General features: G+C 38.8%; 1 protein-coding gene across 4 annotated transcripts in view; it reads left to right on the top strand.

The window, feature by feature from the left end:
* Positions 1 to 20,000, top strand: part of GTDC1 (glycosyltransferase like domain containing 1) — a 261,309-nt gene that overhangs the window by 194,921 nt on the left and 46,388 nt on the right. For 3 of the 4 annotated variants that reach the window (XM_060776212.2, XM_060776219.2, XM_060776226.2), the window contains one exon: positions 13,628 to 13,737. The exons of the other annotated variant lie outside the window; for it this stretch is intronic. In XM_060776212.2, the coding sequence (XP_060632195.2) occupies positions 13,628 to 13,737 (110 nt within the window). The remainder of the gene's footprint in view (positions 1 to 13,627; positions 13,738 to 20,000) is intronic. 4 annotated transcript variants of the gene reach the window in all.

A 20,000-nucleotide genomic window follows, 5' to 3' on the forward strand; every position in this document is an offset into this window, starting at 1 on the left:
GCAGATTGAAATATTCCCTTCTGAGGCCCTGGAATGATCTCATTAAACAAACACCAGGTTTTGGTAATTGATGTAATAAGGAGGATGTGAAGGAGCTGTGTAAAAATATTGTCAAAGTGTGCTGTTACTCTTTCAGGATGCTATACTTTCTCACCACCGTTATAATTCAGCCATTTCTTGGCATGAGTATATGTTAGTAGTATTGCATCCATGAAAGAAATGCTTCTAATTTTAAAATGTGAAGATTCCTTTTTCTTCATCTAATTAGGAATACTGCTGAAAATGAAGCAAGGCTTATGGTGATATATCCATGCCTAGATCACACATTGTTGCTAACCTCTATTCATTACAAATGAATGCCCTGAACCCATGACCTCCTCCTGTGTCAGCAACAAACTGTACAGAATCAGGTACATCCAGTATCGTGCTGTGGTTTTGTATACTGATGAGAAGCATCGAAAGACTGAGTCGGAGTGTCGTTGTCAGTACAGGCAGTCCTCAAGTTACGAACAAGATCTGGACTGTGGGTTTGTTCCTAAGTTAAATGTGTATGTAAGTCAGAGTAGGTATGTTTTTTAAATGTAACTCCAGCCAAAAATATAGAATTTTTAGCTTTGGATAGCAGAGGGAAAGACTAACACCCTGTGGTGTTTGTTTGCTGTCTGTGCCCCTGTTCAAAAGATTTCACCTCACTTTCTGTCCCTGTGATAATTGGATTATGACAAATTTGGCTTTTTGTGAAAACAAGGATTGGTGAGAAAGCTTCAGTGGAGACACCTTTTCCCCATGAAAACTCTTTCAGGAGTGAATTCTCCTTCTGAGGGGAAGATTTCTCTCACTTCCTGTTACTTTACCCTTGTTCTTAACTATGAGTCATTTGTAAATCAGATGTTTGGAACTTGGGGACTGCGATTTAAATCATTCATTCAAAAAACCAGTATCATACCATAAAGAATGTTGTTGCACTTGTACCTCCTGGGTGAAATACAGTATGATATATTAGACTTCATCATCTTTTGTTGATGATTTCATATAGACATAAAGATATGTAGCCAGCTCTCCACATTTGCTGGGGTTCGGGACACAAGACCCCCATGAGTGGAAAAAAATGTGAATTAAAAATACTTTTTTTATTGAAAAGCAGGTCTATCTAAGTATCCTGATACCTTCCAGCAAGAATCTGTGATCAATAACTAATGGACCATACTGTCACACTGGAGAACCTAGAGATTCCTCAAGAGAACAGTTTAATCAAATCAACAAATAATTAAATCTGCAAAAGTCAAACTCACAAACGTGGAGGGCTAAACTATATTTTTAGATTTAGGTAGCTACTGTTTTAGGAGCTGAATCCATTAGCCTAATCCATTCTTCTGTATTCCAATCAAAAGTAGTCCATTTATATTAAATTTTGCAGACTGTAGTTGGGTAGCCTGAAATTAACTCCTATATGAACCAGTGATTATTTATTTATTATTATTTAAGACATTTATATTCCGCCCTTCTCACCCCGAAGGAGTCTCAGGGCGGAGCACAGCATATATACGGCAAACATTCAATGCCGGGACAAGAATTTATATACGCATACATAAAACATTAAAAACATTTATCTCAATATTAAAATCCACCATTTAAATCATGATCATGTGGGTTCACTGTAATATGGGATTGTTGGGTTTGCTGTAATGTTATTTGGGTTTAGTGGGTTTGCCATAAGCGTGACCGGAAACTCTATCAGACTTAATAAGAACAGACAGACACAGTTGTAAAAAATAATAATAAACAAGTAGAAATTTATTAAGACACATTTAGATAACATATTAACCTCTGAAGTATTTAATCCTTCACAGCTCCTCAAATTCCTATTTAGTTCTTCCCTCTGGCTGAGTGTCCTGTCTCTATTACAGCATTTCCCTATCTGTAGGTCATCTTTCCCCTATCTCTCTTCAATCCTTTTCCTGTCTCTAGGCCATCTTTCCCCATCTGCCTTCTCTCAGAGATAAGCCTCAGTTTGTATCCTTTCTCCCCTCAAAGTCTCCCCTTCACATTATCCCCTAAGCTGTAGCTGGCTATCACCAACCAGTTTACCCAACTCCTGCATTTACAGGTTGTGTTACTCAACAGGGATGTAAAAATCAGAAATGCACTTAAAGATCCCATCAGGAGCCAAGACCAGACCAATAGGCAGAATAGGGCATCTTCCCTGGATACTGTTCTGCAGAAAGGACAATTCCAATCTGTTCCTCAAGGTTCTTCTTTCCTTTCTTACGAGACAGTGCTGAGTATGATACACAACCTGTCCTGCATCTCTAAAGTGCCATTATGGCTCAGGATTGCAGGGGGATTCTACCCCATTACCTGTATTGTAGTACAACCAAGGCCATTCAATTGAACACAAAATGGAGGAGCGATGCTTCAGGCCAGTCATGCCAGGAAGGAGTTAGTAGACCAAGGTTGCATCTACTCTGTTGAATTAATGCAGTTTGATGGCATATTAATTGCTGTGGTTTGATGCTATGGCAATGGTTCTCAACCTGTGGGTCCCCAGGTGTTTTGGCCTACAACTCCCAAAAATCCCAGCCAGTTTACCAGCTGTTAGGACTTCTGGGAGTTGAAGGCCAAAACATCTTGGGACCCACAGGATGAGAACCACAGTGCTATGGAAACATGGAGATTGTGGTTTTATAATCCTGTTGCAAACCCTGTGTTATCTTGCCATCCATGGAACTCGGGCTACAAGTTTGCCAAGATGAAGTACAGTTTGTCCCCTAATTATAAATATATACTACAAAACTGGTGGAATTGCATTCTGGAGGAAACATCAAGGCACAAAGCACAATAATAATTATCTCACCTATCTTCTGAAATCATATAGTCCCCTTAAGGGAGGTGGCAACATTTTGATGCAATAATTCTACCACAAGGTGACTTCATTACTGATCCTTCAAAGGTGACTAGTCTGTTTAAATGCATCACTGCGGCGTCTCTAGAAAACAGCTGAAAACACAACTCAAACATAACCTGCATAACCCTTCAAATATATACTACATAAAACAGATTTGGTAGAATCACGTTGTAGTCCTTCTGAAGGCACAAAGCACAATAATAACTATTATTATACTACAAGATGAAAAGTAAATCTAATCATTCTGATCTAATTGCATAAGAAAGGGGTGAGCAAAATGAGCCCCTCCAGACTGCAGTTCCCAGCATGCTTCACCACTGACTTTGCATATTAAGGCTGTTAGGACTTGAATTCCAGCAATATTTGGCAGGTCACATTTTGCCCACTATGATTTATGACATTCCTCTTATGTTGTGCTTGTTTTTCATGCCCCTTTGTGCCCTTTCAATATTGTGCTCATTTAGCATCAGCTCAACAGTATTTGGTGCTTATCTCTCAGCAGCATAGACGTTGAACCTTGCGCAGATTTACTTGGAAAGTAAGTCTCCTTGAGTTGAGCGGGGCTTACTTCCTGGTGCATCACGCATCCTAAGTACCACACCATTTCACGTTCCTTTTATATGGGCGCACCTCAACTTGCATTCCTGCACGTGAGGAGAGAAATCATTTCAGTTGCCGTGATGACGGTAGAAAACAGGGAATTTTTACGCCCTCTTTCAATGTCTTTTCTCATTAATGCAGATATGTTTCCAAGATGAGAAATGATGTTTCTTCTAATTATGGTTACATATAGTTAATTTCCTTTTTAAGAGCTTGGTGTGAAAGGCAGTTTCCTTTATAAAGCGCAAAAGAAGTGATACAGCTGATGTTCCTGTTGCCTTAGCAACAGATTTATTTATTAGGGTCTGAAATGACATGAGTTAATATACCACATACCTGCTGATCGGCAAACTCTCCTATTTCAGCTCCAGTTGACAATTAAGTCCTGGACAGCTACAGCCAGGGGTTAATGTTACTCATTAGGAGAACTAGGTCATTACTGGGAAATCAAGGCGCTTAGAGCAGCATGGATAAAATACAAAATTCAACACCTCGACGAGTGAAGGGTTTTTATGTTAATTAACCTTATTTTCCCTGCATATAAAAATATTTCATGTGCGCATATGACAGAGGATCAATTAATTGAAAAGTAAGCTTTGCTGACTTCCCCTCTCTCTCCGTTTCCTCTTGGTCGTCTTCGCTTCTTTTGGAAGGGTTTCATTATTTTAGGAGAAATTCTTATGTCTATATGATGAGTAAAAAGGGGTATTAAAATTAAGAAGGGAATCATCATGGAAATCAGCTTTACCACAAGGGAACGGGCAAATAAAAGCCTTGGAAATGAAAATAAATAAGCTTTGCTAATACCTCACCTAAGGAGCAGAACATAAGCCCATCAGAGCTTGGAGATATTCAGAGGTACCACTTTGATTCTCCCTATTAAGCGGTTGCATAGCTATCTGACCTTCAAAAAAAGTGTAAAATTTTGAAGACCTAAATTCATGTTGGTGATGGTTAATATCTTGTTTACAGAAAGCGATCGGGCAGGTTTAGCAACACAATGCATTTTTTGTTCTTTGGCTTACGCTTTCTGGAAGTATTAGATACATTTGCCACAAGTTTTATTAAGATCACTGAGCAGGCATTTTTAACTTTTATAAGTCGCAAATGGTTTAGCAACGCTCTCCTTTTATTTACTGTTTTTTCATCATTTTCTATTCTGATAGCTAAGAATTTTAAGAAGCTCAAAAGGCATTATGTTCTCATATTATTTATACGTCACTATTATCTTCTGAAAAACTTGCGGTCTTTTCACACCATAATATTTTCACAAGACCAAAAGTCTTAGGATGCAGATCTGCCTCTCTCAGCGACACTTATGACAATTGATTGTTCACGAATGAAAGGTATGAAGGACAGGGGCCTCTCCTATATAGATAGAGCTTCCGTAAGTGAAATGGACCCACTACGCCTTAGCAGAATCCTCTTTCTCTTTGAAAACAGTATGAGTGATAGAATGTATGTATACCTTTTCTATATTATCCAACCAGTTGCCCATCTCTCCAAGGAATGGAAGTTGGCTATAATGCAAAAGTTATGTAACTTGGGGGATCAGAGAGGGAAGGCTGGGTGGAAGTATAGGAGATGCGCATAATTTTTTTCACATTCTGGATAGCCTTAGTATGTTTTTTGTTTTAATGAGTGTCTAGAGCCCCTGGTGGCGCAGTAGATTAAACTGCTGAGCTGCTGAACTTGCTGACTGAAAGGTTCGTGGTTCGGGTCTGGGGAGCGGGGTGAGCTCCCACTGTTAGCCCCAGCTTCTGCCCAATTAGCAGTTCAAAAACATGCAAATGTGAGTAGATCAATAGGTCCCACTTCAATGGGAAGATAACAGTGCTCCATGCAGTCATGCCGGCCACATGACGTTGGAGACATCTATGGATAATGCTGGCTCTTCACCTTAGAAATGAAGATGAGCACCACATCCCAAAGTCAAACATGACTAGACCTAATGTCAAGGGGAAACCTTTACCTTTACCTAGGATCAATTAAATGATAAATGAGGTTATGTTGGGCTTTCTAGAGAACACACAAGGGATAGACAATGCATGGATAAATAAGGTGATTCTTGTTAAAGCAAGGCTGCATGGTGCTGTGATTTGAGTGTTGGGCTAGGACTCTGGAAGTCTAGGGTTCGTATCCCTTCTCAGCCACAAAACCCACTGAGTTACCATGAGCAAGTTACACCCCCTCATTCCCAGAGGAAGGCAATGGTAAACCCACCCTGAACAAATCTTGTCAAGAAAGCTGTATTATAGGGTCACATAACAACAAATAACAAATCCCTTCAAACATGACTTTTTCTTGAAAAACTCTTTGCAACAGGTGTCCCTGCTGTACTTTTTCTTATGAGCTTTTTGTATTGTTTTTAATTATCACATTTTAATTTTGTTCTTTTAACTCTGCCTTATTATTTTATCCTCCTTGCTTGCTTTAAGAGGCATTCAGTTGTATCAAGTGGCAGTTACATGCTATTAGGCAGCACTACATCTTGGGGAATTCTGAGGATTTCAAATTTATTGATCTTTCTTTCTTACGTGCTGTAGTCTCCCACTTCTTCCAAAGCGTATCCAGTGACTTAGTGAGTCTTTTGGAACTGAGTTCAGTGTGCAAGAGGAGTATGTACTCTGTTGGCATAACAAGGAGTAGGGAGAGCTGGGACAGAATCTTGCTTGTCCTTGTAGGTCCAAGAAATAGCAATCTACTTTAACCTTACCTAGCTTGTGGATCCTTCTTCATGAATAACTTTGGCCAGCTTTAACATAGTCTGATGTTTGCTTGGCCATACAGTTCTCAGTTTTCATCTCTGAGGGTATACAAGGGTAACCTATTTCCTCCATCTTGAGTATCAATATTTTTCTGTTTATGCCAAGTCACCACTGGATTAAATCTACTCGTTTTGGCTTAGGTTCTCCATAGCTTGGAATGACTTCAAGGCATACTACAACAACTACAGTAATGAGGGAGAGACTTCCAAGAGAGCTGGTGACTAATAGCTCTGTTCACTTCCTGCAGACCCCAGACCTCTGATTCCTTGATAGACTCTAAAAAGGTAAAGGTTTCCCTTAAGTCTAGTCATATCTGATTCTGGGGGATGGTGCTCATCTCCATTTCTAAGCCGAAGAGCTGGCGTTGTTTGTAAATATCTCCAAGGACATGTGGCCAGCATGACTGCATGGAGCACCGTTACCTTCCTGCAGAAGGGGTACCTATTGATCTACTCACATTTGCATGTTTTTGAACTGCTAGGTCAGCAGAAGCTGGGGCTAACAACAGGAGCTGACCCCACTCCACGGTTTGGAACCACCAACCTTTCGGTCAGCAAGTTCAGCAGCTCAGCGGTTTAACCCACTGCACCACTGAGGGCTCCACTTGTAAATCAATATTCATGTTTCCTCCTGCTTTCCTCTTGGTTCTGATCTTAATCATTTTGTTTCATGATATGGCCAAAGTACAATGACCTCAATTTAATGTGATTTCAGAGTTGGATTGCTCCCTGATCCATTTATAGTTTTCTTTGTGATGATCCACTTGAAGGTATGCAATAACAAATTGTTAAGTGGCTCCCCTAACCAGCTTCATTCGTTGATAAGTTACTATCATTTGAAAGGCTGTGATGGAAGGACATTCAGAGACATATAACTTAAAAAATGTACCTGGGCCCAGTGCAGAATAAAAAAAATAGTCCTCTTTTTGTAAAGTTAGAAAAATGCTGTACCCTCAACTAGCCCCTTTTAAATCCATAGGGCAAAGTATTACTAAAACTATGTATAAGGCACTGTAACAAAGATGAAAGGATGAAAATGTTTCCAAAATTGGTTTCATGCTACTTTTTGCTGTCTCCTCTCCTTAATTTGTATTTACTTTGTGGAATCACTGCAGAAGATCTGGTTCTGATTTTCAGTGAAGATTTTGATAGTGCAAATGTTGCTAAAGTCAGGAATATTCATGGGGAGAAATTTTCCTAAAATACTGAAATGTTTACTGAATGGAGCAAAACAAGAAGTTTTCTCCTAGCCAATTCCATTTGATGCAAACCAGTCTTTCCCAATCTGGTACCTTCTTCCAGGTGTTTTGGATTTCAGCTCCCCTGATGGGAACTGCAGTCCAACAAAACTTGGGGAAGCCTTGTGTAATTTAAGAGAACTAACTGTGGTATAGTAAGTAATGTGCTGATAAGGGGCAGAAATCTTGGAATGTACCAGCTTGGGGGGAAAAAACTTGTCTAATACATTTGTAATAAAGGCATGGTTTTACTTGGAAAAAATTAGTTGGAACTGCACTGTACCAAAGTAATTTCATTTAAGAAAGGCACCACATTTATGTGCAGCATGAAAATCAGTAGAATTTGTGTCACTGCTGCTGGAAGGCCAACATTTCAGTAATATGAAGTACCAACTCAAATTAACTTTTGACTGTATTGTAGTCCTGTGAGGGAACACACTTAGTATGACTAATCCTGTTTGAATAATGGTCAGAGGAGACCCCGAGGCCTTTCAGCAAAGGAAGTCAGTGTTTAGGCTACCATCGTGCTTGGAGCTGTTCAACCCAGCCCTGAAAATGGGAGGCTGCTCCCCCCCCCCCCCCCCCACACACACACACAGTTATCCATGTTCTCTGACAGTGGTTGAGCACAATTCCATCTGTGCTGATTGAAGCTTCCTCTTTGAGCCACTAGCACTGTTGAAGAAGTATATGGAGACAAGGGTGAAACAATCCCCTTGTCTCTCCCTATCTCTTCCTGTGTCTCATGATCACCACAATACTAGTTTTGTTCTGGTTTGGTAATATTATTATTAAAAATTATTTGTATTTTAATTACTTATTGATACATTCATAGATAAATTTATTCAAAAACGTAGTGCTTTGAGAAGCTATAGACGTAATAGGATGTGTGTCTTCAAGTAGCCTGTTGACCTTTGATGACTCCATGAATTCCATAGGGTTTTCTCAAAAAATGAATACTCAAATCTCTTTTTTCAGTTCCTTCCTCTCACATATAGCCTTCAGTACCTGATATTCATTGGCAGTTTCTCATCCCAGGACTAACCAGGACTGACTGTGGTTAGCTTCCAAGATCAGACAGGATCTGGTGCCTGTAGTTTTTATTGTTTATATCTTTAATTAATTTTAATTTAGTTAGTTAGTTTAATCACCTTTTTAACTTTTATATTTGTTATTTTTTAATTTTTTTAACTGATAAAAGACACCAGACTGGGATGGGGTGAAATAGAAGATTTAAGATTAATAATAGCAGCAGAAGGTAGTAGAGATTTTAAGAGCAAAGAATGAGAGTGTGATCCTTACCTTCACCAAGAGAAATGCTATAAGTGGATCACTACACAAGCTGAACTGTGACATAGATAGTATTCTGTTTCTTATGTAGAGATCAAGAAATGTAGGTTTTGCCCTGCTAAAATCCCATACAGTCCCTTTCTACATCTCGGACCCCTCAATGTAAAGAAGAGACTGGAGAAATAGGGATGCAAACTAACAACAGCAACAATTAAGCAATGTATTTAGCATTTAATACTTACTTTTAAAATTTGGAAGGGGAATGAATAGGTCATGTGAAGAGTTTTATATGATCAACAGTTGCTGTTTTTCGTATCACACTATTCCTATAAAGATATACAGATCTTTATTCAACACCAAGGACTTCATTTTTATTTTGTGAATGATGCATGTGTGGCATGGATTGGATGGCCATAAAAAGAACACTGTAAAAAAATGAATTTATTGGACAGTGGGAAGTAGGTTCCTCGGGCACTGAAAAACATTGCTGTTCCAACAGAATTAGGACAGTTTGAAGGTTATGATATTTGTCTGATTTTGTCACACACATGTACACATTTTTCTCAGCCTTCTGGCGTTAAACCATCATTGTTTATAGCCTTTAAAGCCAGGAGCCAGGCGTGGCCTTCCAGATGTTTTTAGACTGCATCTCCCATTATCTCTAACCAACAGCTGTGCTATCAAGGGTTGACAAATGTTACAGTCCAACGACATGGTAAATGTTGGAAGCCAAGTCCTAATAGGAGTGATTTAGAGAGCTGGGTAGGTTAAGAGGCACATAGGTAAAGGTAAAGGTTTTTCCCTGACATGAAATCCAGTCGTGTCTGACTCTGGGGTGTGGTGCTCATCTCCATTTCTAAGCCGAAGAGCTGGCGTTGTCCGTAGACACCTGCAAGGTCATGTGGCCGGCATAACTGCATGGAGCACTGTTACATAGCCATGTTTAAATATTTGAAAGTATGCCATATTGAGGACACAGTGAGCTTGTTTTCTGCTGCCCTTGAGATATGGAGCAATGGATTCAAACTGCAGGAAAATATATCCCACCTAAACTTAGGAAAAACATCCTTATGGTAAGAGCAGTTTAACACTGAAATATTCTCCCCCAGAGTGAGAGTCACCTTCTCTAGAGGTTTCAAACAGAATATAAAAATGGCCATTTGTTGGGAGTGTTTGATGGTATATGGCAGTGTGTTGGACTGCATCACCCTTGCAATAGCCTCCAACTCTATGATTCTATGAACATCTAGAAGGACACGATCCTTTAGTGACTGTTGTGTCTCTCCCTGTTTGACAATAGCATCCTGATGTTGTAGACTTGCTTTTTTAAAGCACTCAAATGTCTTACTCACCTGTCTTGGCAAGTCCATAATCTTGATTTTTTTCTCTTTTACCTATTTGTGCTTTTTTACTTTTCCTGTGGCCACTAATCAGAAGCATCAATAAAGATCTCTTCATAGTAGTTTTTCAAAGGCACTCGTTTTATTATCCATTAGGCATTAGGTTGCTTTTCCTCTGATGGCATTTGAAGGCCCTAGGCTTTTACAACTGGGTTTGATTCTCACTTGTATTCCTCTTTGACACCTTCTGTGATGGTTAGATCAATGATTTATCTCAGGGATTTGACACCCATGACTCTCCAAGTGTTGTTGGATTGTCGCGCCATTTAGCCCTAGCCAGCTGAAGTGAGGAATGATGGGAAGTGCAGTCCAGGAACATCTGGAGGACCATAATTACCTGTGATTTAAACAAGCCACTAGAAGTAAGATACCTTTTGCAGAATAATTTTTGGTAATGATGAGTGTTATCATATGTGCCTCTATAAATAAGAAGTTACACTTCCTGGCTTAACCCCAGTTCAAGATTTTCCAGGATATGAAGAATTTGGCATGTGTTGGAACATTCACACCATCTGAGAAGGCAGTCTGTGGTAGCTTCCTTTTATAATTATCTCACAAACAAAGTGATCGTGTACGTTGATTTTTACACCTGTGCCAGTTACTACCACCTGCCTTGCCAACAACACTGAATGAATTAGCATGCTGTTTCCAACAGTGGCCAATCAGATACCTGTGGGAAACCCACAAGTGGGACATAGATTAAATGAGGGCAATAGCCCTCTCCTGGTGTTATGCCCAACAGCTGGTATTCAGAGGCACAGTGCCTCTGATTCTGGAAGTAGTGCACCTCCAAAATTACGAGTAGCCATCCATTCATCCATCATGACTGAGAGCTTGCCAATTTCGCCTTTCCTATTGAATATCACTTCTCTCTTCCAGGTGCATGTCTCAGAATTTTTCCTATGTTCAGAAATATGAATTGAACAATCCTGGAGCTTTACCATAATAATCCATGTGACTCTTAACCTATTTTTGTTACCAAAGCTAGCATTTTAGAGAGATCATACTAATATTGTTTTCCTGTCCATTCTAGTTTTTCACAGAGATCTATCTATTCATATGCATGTACACATCCATAGCTCAAGAATACAGTATCTCTGTATAAATCTATGAATGAATCTTACTAGAGTTTTAATCTGTGTAGATCAGCTGCCAAATGTCAGCCTGCTCCATACCTACTACTAAGACATACTTAATATTTGGCCATGTCAACTACTTAGTACTCACTACAGTTATTTTACCAAGATTCTCATAGAAAACAGAAAATATAACCAATAGTTGACATTTGACTTCAGAGGCAGTAGCAGGACTGTCTCTTTCATACTTTTTATTCTGTCGTGACCGTCAGAAATCAACCAACTCTATGATGAGTGAAAAAATCAGACATTTCAACACCAATTTTGAGGAACTATTGTTCATGGGATGCCCTATCCTACCAACTGAGGAACAAGACCTGAAAACGAGGTTTTCCTGCTGAATTTGTAGAGAAAGTGCATTGATTCAGCACTACATATTTGAAAAGCAGCATTAAACCTTTCCTCCCACCCCCTCACCCATTTTGAGTTTTCTGTACCAGTGAAATATTAGAAAGCTCCTTTGTTAAATGTTTTAAGAAGATTAAGATTGACCTTTTTAATATTGCTTTTAGCTCAGCTTATTTATAACCCTTTCAACATGCACAATACCTTTAGAGATTTGCACACGTGCCAGTTATGTATAAAATTATTTTGTATCATGATGCATCCTAAGATGCTTCATTTAGTGGGAAGAGGAGGGTGGGGGTGAATGTTTCTTCCCTGTGATCACCAAAAGGCAGCAATCCTCTGTGTACTTACTTAAGAGTTAATCCCTCAAATGCATGAGGTTTACTTTCAACTGAATGTGGTGAGTATTGGGCTATGACTTTCTCAACTGTTTACATAGTGTGCTTGATATAGACTTGTCTTCTAAACAATTGATAGAAAAGAGGTTGATATTCCTGCTGGAGTCTGAATGATAGTGCAAATCTCAACCTCCAAGCAGATATACTTAGGCAAATGTGGTGGGGGTCCAGGGCCCAATTTTCTGTCTTTAGGACTCACACTGCCCAAAAAGCCAGAGAAACAAAATAAACCAGGAAATGGCTATATATCTGTTTCTGCTTTTGGAGAAAAGAGGGGTATTTTAAGCAGTGGAGGGGTTGAAACCTATTCGCAGCACAGACAATTCTCTCTTTTTTGCCAGAAGAGGTGTTCTGGGAAATTTGGGTGCCGGGAACCATGAAAACAACCTGTGGACTTCGTGTAACTTTTGGGCTTTACTTTCACCACCCCTTCAGAATTATTTAATATATACAGTTTGACTAGAAAAGTATACTTACCCCTCACTGAATTATAATTATTACTAATTATAATAATCAAATGTAGATAGTTATTTACCTGTTGTATGTTATATGTGCACCCTGGGGTGCCTTATAAACAGCCCCGAATCCCCTCAGAGAGATGGTGGTGGGATATAAATTAAGTATATTATTATTATTATTATTATTATTATTATTATTTATTATTATTATTATTAATTAGTTATGTGTAACCAGTTACTTCTAATCATGGTTGTTTACTGTTGTGGAGTGACATTTATTCTTGTTTCATCCTCCTATTCTTGGAAAATAATTGAAGTCTGGGTATGTTCTGTTTGCCTTCTTTTTGTGTGTGTCAGTCACATCTGCTTTGTCAACTTCCTTCATAAAATATAGTGCCCCAAACCAGATTGATTGATCCCTTTGATATCATACCCAATGCAGAACCAGGTCTTAAATGAGATCCTATTTTCAACTAATGATAATGATGATTCAAATGTATGTATTGCTTTAGAGCCACGGTAAGGAGACCTGTGCCCATCCTGATATTATGAGATATAAAATTGGATATTTTGAAAGAGCTGGTGGAAATTTAAATGAATAAATACTGGATTTTTGAGATTTTACAGTAGCTAAAGGTTTGAAATCGTGTGGCCCCCCATATGTTGTTGAACTGTAGTTCCTAGCAGCCTTAGCCAGCATAGTGTATGAGAAGTACTGCCAGGATTTGCATTTTAGCAACTTCTGGGAGGCTGCACATTTCCCATTCTGTTATACTGGAAGGAAAGTGTAACTTTTGTTTTCAGAAGACAAGGATATCTAAAGAGTGTTATCTCTTGCAACATGTGAGTGGAAAAGTGCCAACAAACTCCTCTACCTGGAAATTTGTATTACTGTTTTCAGAGAAGGTTAACGTTTAAGTAAGAGAGATAAAAATTGCAGCTCAAGAGCGTCTTGAAGTCTGACATTCTGTAATAGAATTGGAATATAATGTAACATTGTTCTGATGAAGCATAATATTGTGATAAATGTGATGTTCTCTATGAATAAATAGTCCAAAAGTCAAGGTACACTTTATTTTATTTCAAGGGAACATGATAAAGATCCAGAAAGTTTTTTTCAAGTGCTGCTGAAAATGAAAGAGATGAAATTACATTTTCATGTGTCTGTCCTTGGCGAGACCTTCACGGATGTTCCAGGTATTGTTTTGTTGTTTCTTTAAATTCTCTACATTTGCAGATATAACAACAGCTAATGTTGTAATTAATGTTTTCAACTTCCAAAATGGGCAATAGCAATTAAATGGCACATGAATATAAATGTATTGAAAAGCTAGGAACAAATATTTGGAGATGAGAATTTTAGAGTGCACTTCTATAAGCCAGGAAAGACAACTGTGGCACTCCAAGTCTTGGACCCCAACTGCCAGCATGTTGCATTATGGATTTTTACTAAAGAAGTCTGATGGATCTTACATTCACAAAACAACTAGAAGGTTACAGTTGTCCATCCCTGTTTTACAGCTTTATCCAGAAATGTCTCTCAGTTTAATGGGGCTTACACGTAGGTCTCTAAGATTGTGTTCCCAATTTGTTATTAAAATAAGTTCCATACATGCAAAAGAAACAGGAAAAGCAAATAGCTGGTAGTCAATAGTCCCCAAATCACAGTGTTTGCCATCAGTTGCTGCTGTCTACACATCTTTCTCTCCTTCCTTTTTCCACTGTATCTTTGCTTCAGTGTCAAGCACCCAGTTGTATCCATTTGGAAGTATGTGTGACAACCCATCTTATGTCGACTGAATGATGATGTGTTGACAAAGTGTGAAGTCTCATTCAGAATAAGAACATAGAATCTTGGTATTTCATTAAAGTTTAGATGATGGAGAAATCAATGGCAACAACAAAAATATGAAACATCCATGTCCTGAAGCCCCAGATTTTTCAAATGAGGAGAAAGACTGAATGGTAAAACAGGACTTTACAACTTTTGCCTTCCTCTGTGATTCCAAGTAATCCCTCCACGATCCTACATGATAAAGCCCTAAAATCTGGATCCAAATATCTACCTTATTGTTTAATATTCCTCTGTCAAGCTGATGCCTGTGTCTGTGCAACCTAGTGAATGAGTCAATTTCCAGGATACAGCTTGAAGAAATTAATTGTAATACTGAAGGAATAGGCAATAAAGTCATCTATGTATGCAAAGACTTTTGTGAATTGGTTGTTGTCACCAAAGTACCTGAATTGATCCACAATCATTGTTTCAAATAATACTTGTACTTCAGTATGATGCACACACTTCAGTTTCAGATGAAATGGTGAAATATGTTTTTGGTTTTTTCTTCATTTGTGTTTTGATAACTTCTTCCAATAAATTATGTGTGTGGAAAAATTAGGAAACAAGTGTGTCCCATTTCAGCTGAGAATTTTACATGCATGTATTTTATTGTTAGATTGTCATACACATATACAGAAAAGTATTGTTAAATATTTTAGGATCTCAGTGTGTCCATTCTACCAAAACCATTGTTTATCTAACTATGTTTTGACCAGTTTTGAAGGCATAACACCCAGCGTCCCTGCTTAGTAGGCTCACAAATAATAATGATATTCTAATTCATTGGTCTGTTACTAATGATGGACCAGGGGGAAAAATATTGTGGAAGTTATTTTCCATAAAACATCATTTACTTTGTACTTACAAAATAGATCTAAGTATTCTTGAGCTAGAAATATAAAGGCTTTCTTTCAAACACTGCTTTGCTGAAAGTCTATACCAACTTTTATACTATGAGTTAAGAGTCTGTTATATTTACAATATCATTAAATTAGTTCAGTTTAATGTTCTAACCATTTGTTTATTGCAGCAAGGGACTTATAACATATTAATCTACTTAGTGAAAAATGCATTTAATGTAGCTGCAAAGGTTCTCTAGGTGGTCATAAGAGCCAATACTATAGCTACAGCTTTGATTAGAAGAGTCCTAGGATTTTAGAAGACAACAAAAGCTCAGTCCAGCCCCTGACTGCATGTTGATATGTGGGATTAACAGCCCCATAATATGGAAGGGCAGCTCATAAAGATGCATATCTAAATGTGTGATTCGTGAAGCAAGGTAAGGTCCAACTTATTTCCAAGGAAAATTTTGCTCGCAGAAGTCTGCTTCCATCTGAGGATGCATGGTGAGCCATAAAGCTTAGGCAGAAAGGGAAAGCCAAGTAATAGACTCTGTGCCTTTCCAGAATTTGGGGGGAAGGGGGTGACTTCAACTCCCACATGTCCTTGCTTTTGTAACCTACAGAGCTTTGGGGATTGTAGCTCAGGAACATCTGAGTTTGCTCTTTTTCGAGAGGAAACACATCACATTGTATCTATCCCCAGCATTTTTATTAGTTCTAGGAAAAATGTATCTGAAGCAGCATAGTTGGCCAAGATGGAGAATCTTTGGACTATCAGATGTTTGAGACTGCACCTTCCAGACATCCTAGCAAGGAAGGCTAATGGCAATGACTTGGGAAAGTTGTAGCCTAAAACATCCAAGTGACTAAATCTTCCTTACCCCTGACTGTATTGAACTACCAAAGATTCCTTGATATGACACTAGACCCTGTATAGACATTTTCTTATCCTCCACTAGCTCAAATCTCCAATGCAGAAGTAAGAATGATTCTGCCCTCCAATTCACAGCATCCAAAGTTGGGCAGCCAGTTGATGGGGAATGCTGGAAACAATTGTTCAGCACATTCTGGACGATTGCATGATTCCCTCCCTTGATCTTGTGGATGCATCCTCTGGAAGTAGGCTGGTAAAATCCATAAAAACTTAAGCCAAAGGAAACATATTAGGCTAAAAGATGCTAATCAAGGTGGTCAGTTGAAACATCCACACCTAGCTCCAGCAGACAAGAGTCCTTTGTCTCACCCTAGTCATTCCACAGATATATAAACCCCTTTTTCCTAGATCCAACAGACCTCACTACTTCTGAGGATGCTTGCCATAGATGCAGGCGAAACGTCAGGAGAAATGCCTCTAGAACATGGCCATATAGCCCGAAAATCCTACAACAATCCAACAATAACCATGTGAAACTCCAATGAAGATTTCTTATTTTAAAGTTAACTGTTCAGGTCTCTTTCACTTTAGGTTTGTACACACACAACTATAATGAAATATCTTTCCTGCATGCCTATTGGCTCTTTATTTTCAAGGACTAACATGGGTTTATGATTGCGACATATAACCATTTCATTGGTTTTCACACAGATTCTTATCTAGGTGTCTTTTGTGCTTAGGGTTTTTGTAATATGCAGAGCATGATAAATATGAAACTTCTACAAATGATAGGTTAACAGTTTTATTCCTCCCTCCTCCCTCATGATAGCTTCCCTTTAACAGCAAGGTGTGGAAAATATGCTTTACATAAATAAAAATAGCCCATACAGGGATTCAGGATTAATTTGCCTTCCTAGTTTGCCCTATCAATGGGAGTTTCAGAATCCTCTTTGTTACTTTATACGAATGATAAGAATTTACCAAGAGATCCTAAGCCAAATTTAACAAAAGTTTAAATTGCTAATCATATATGTACGCAATCTCACTTAATATTTTTACAGCGAATGTACGTATCAGCATGGTATTGGTAGAATTGGGAGTTGCAGAGAGACCTACGATATAGAGCTCTTTGCTTAGCTTAGGCCCCTTCTACACTGTTCTATATCCCAGGAGGTAAGGGCAAAATATTACAGCTATAATCTATCCCTGCAGGGGTGGAGGACCTATTAAAATGCTCCACCCTCAAAGGTTAATAGATTGTTTGAGATTCCAAGAGGCCTTAGAAATTTGCATGGCTGCCCTCCAAAGAGAAGAACAACAACAACATGGCGGAAAAATAAACTTTTATGCAACAAGACATGGTATAGAGGTCACCTTTGCTCCTTTAGGGATCATTATTTCCCTGCAGCTCCAAGGCCATTTCTGTTCGCTCCCACATTGGTTGAGCGAACTCGCCAGTGGGGATTCCTGTTCCTGGCCTTCACCAAAAGGGGTGCCTTCAGTGCACACCGAGATGTACATTGTGTCCCCATATTCTGCATGACAGCCTATTTAATGGCTCCACCTAATTACCCATTAACCTCAACAGTGTATGGTATGTGAAAAAAAACCCTGTTAAAGGGAGGGAAAATTCCTAGCTACCCCTTGGTACACTGCTGTAGGGTGCCGGATTGGGACAATGGGGACTCATATAATCCAGTTCAAAGCAGATAATCTGGAATCAGATCCTAGGATATAGGGCAGTATAGATCCAGCCTAAGTTTATGAAAACATTTACTCTTCTGGAGATTCCAAGCCTCTATCTTTGATAGAATATTGAAAATAACTGAAAGATTAGCATCTCCTCCTTTATCCCAACTGGACATTGATTTGGGGTGGGGTGGGGTGGGGTAAAGAACTTTCTTATGTTTGACACTTGTAACATAACATCTTAGTTATGTTAAAGTAATATTGCCTTTTAATTCTTAAATAAAATGGCTTGAAAATGCTTTACTGTTTAAGTTTTGCACATGAGTTTATGACTTGGCATTTTATATGGTTTTAATCTGTTTAATTGCTTGATAAGTGATTTAATTGTTTGTATTTTTAGATTGTTTGTTTTGATGAGATGTGTTTATTGTGTGGCATTGGATTTTGCTGATTTGTAGGCCACCTTGAGTCGCCTCTGGGGTGGAGAAAAGCAGGGTAGAAATGAAGCAAATAAATAAATAAATAATTTTGGGCCCTGTGACACAAAAATAGCACAACCCAGAACCCCATTACTTCCTCCGGTGCAGCCCTTTTGCTTCAACAGATATATCCTGAGAAATAACAGAATGGCTCTTAAAATATGGGGAGAAAACTTCTGACCATCTCTCAAGGCAGCACTCCCTTTTCCATGAGCAACATGTAAAAACAATTCTCAGTAGGTCATACAAACCCTAAACAAATTCTCAACCCAATATGATTGCATTTTTCTTATAAAGCCAACCATGTTGCTTCCCTTTCCCCCCAGATTTCCTAAACATAACAATGATTTTTGCATCAAATTAGTTTTAATCACTGTCATCCTCCTACATGACAGCGGCATACCCAAGGTAGGAGAAATTCATTGTAACTCAGCTCCATGGGGCACATTCAGGCAAGTTGAAACAACTATTGCACAGCTCTATTCCTGGGATCTTACTAGCCCCCAATTTTATATGAATTTTGAATGCTTTCAGGCATGAGTGCATTCCAGTTCTCGTCCTACCAACCAGTGTGATCCGTGTTGAGCTTATAAAAACGTATACAATAAGACCCTATTAAAAATGGCTACCAACTTCACAAAGTTTATACAGTCAACCCCATATTTAAATGACCACCAATTTTCTCAACTGTATTCAATAATACCCTATTAAAACGACCTTTACTCCACCCCAAGTGCCCCAAATGGGAGGAGGTGCAGAGCTCATTGAAGCAGAGTTTTTGTTTTGTCATCTCTTTCCAGCATTGGCCCATGGATGTCAACCCAGTTTTTTTGGTTGACTTTATTTCATTTTTTTCTACTTATATACCCGACTATATATTTCACTACTTTGAATGAATGAAACTTTCTGGGAGTTCTCTGAGAGATGCCCTAACATACGTGTTGGGCTAAATCTGAATTTTGCCAAGAAAAGTTCACTCATTAGTACCTCTTTCAACTGGCCTTCTGCCGAAATGTAGTGGAAGTAACCAGATTTGTCTGAGCACCCTGGGGAGATAGGTGCTCCCTCTCAAGGTTAATTACTCATGAAGTTACTCTCAATATTAATTACTAATGAGGTTCATTTCCTGTTGCTTAAATCTTCTTTCAGTTGATTTGCATGGTATTCTGAAAGCATATAACACTTCTGAGTTACCTATAGCTTTTCTAAATGTCTTAATAATTGGAGGACAGATGGATGAACCTAATATAGTATGGGTATGGTGTGTTTTTTTAAACAGGGGGAGTAGCACTGTTTGGCATGTTCCTTCATCACAGATGATATTTCAGGTGACCAGCTTCTCTGCTTGAAAGGTGGAGTTAGAGAAGCGGTTTTTAGGTGATGAGAAGCTTACCATGCTATGCCTAGGATAAGAGGAGGGGAAAGCACAGACTTGATCTATAAGATAACTAATCCCAATATGGCAGCTATCCCAGATGGTTAGAAAATTAATATATTGCAATGTGGCACTGAACTATATGATTGAAAGGTCCACATAACACACTTTCTATCATGTCAACTGGTCTCCTAAATCCATCATTAGACTTCTATAGAAGCACCTGGGCTCATCATGGTCAGGAAGCCAGAATGTCCTGTCCTGTGTTGCTTTGGCCCCATGGAACGTCCACGCTGCAGGAGAACATCAGAGTTTGGAACGATATGTGGTTATTCCAAGTGGATGAATATGGCTCTTTTGTTTG

Source organism: Anolis sagrei, chromosome 1, assembly GCF_037176765.1.
Source record: "Anolis sagrei isolate rAnoSag1 chromosome 1, rAnoSag1.mat, whole genome shotgun sequence".
NCBI lineage: Eukaryota > Metazoa > Chordata > Lepidosauria > Squamata > Dactyloidae > Anolis > Anolis sagrei.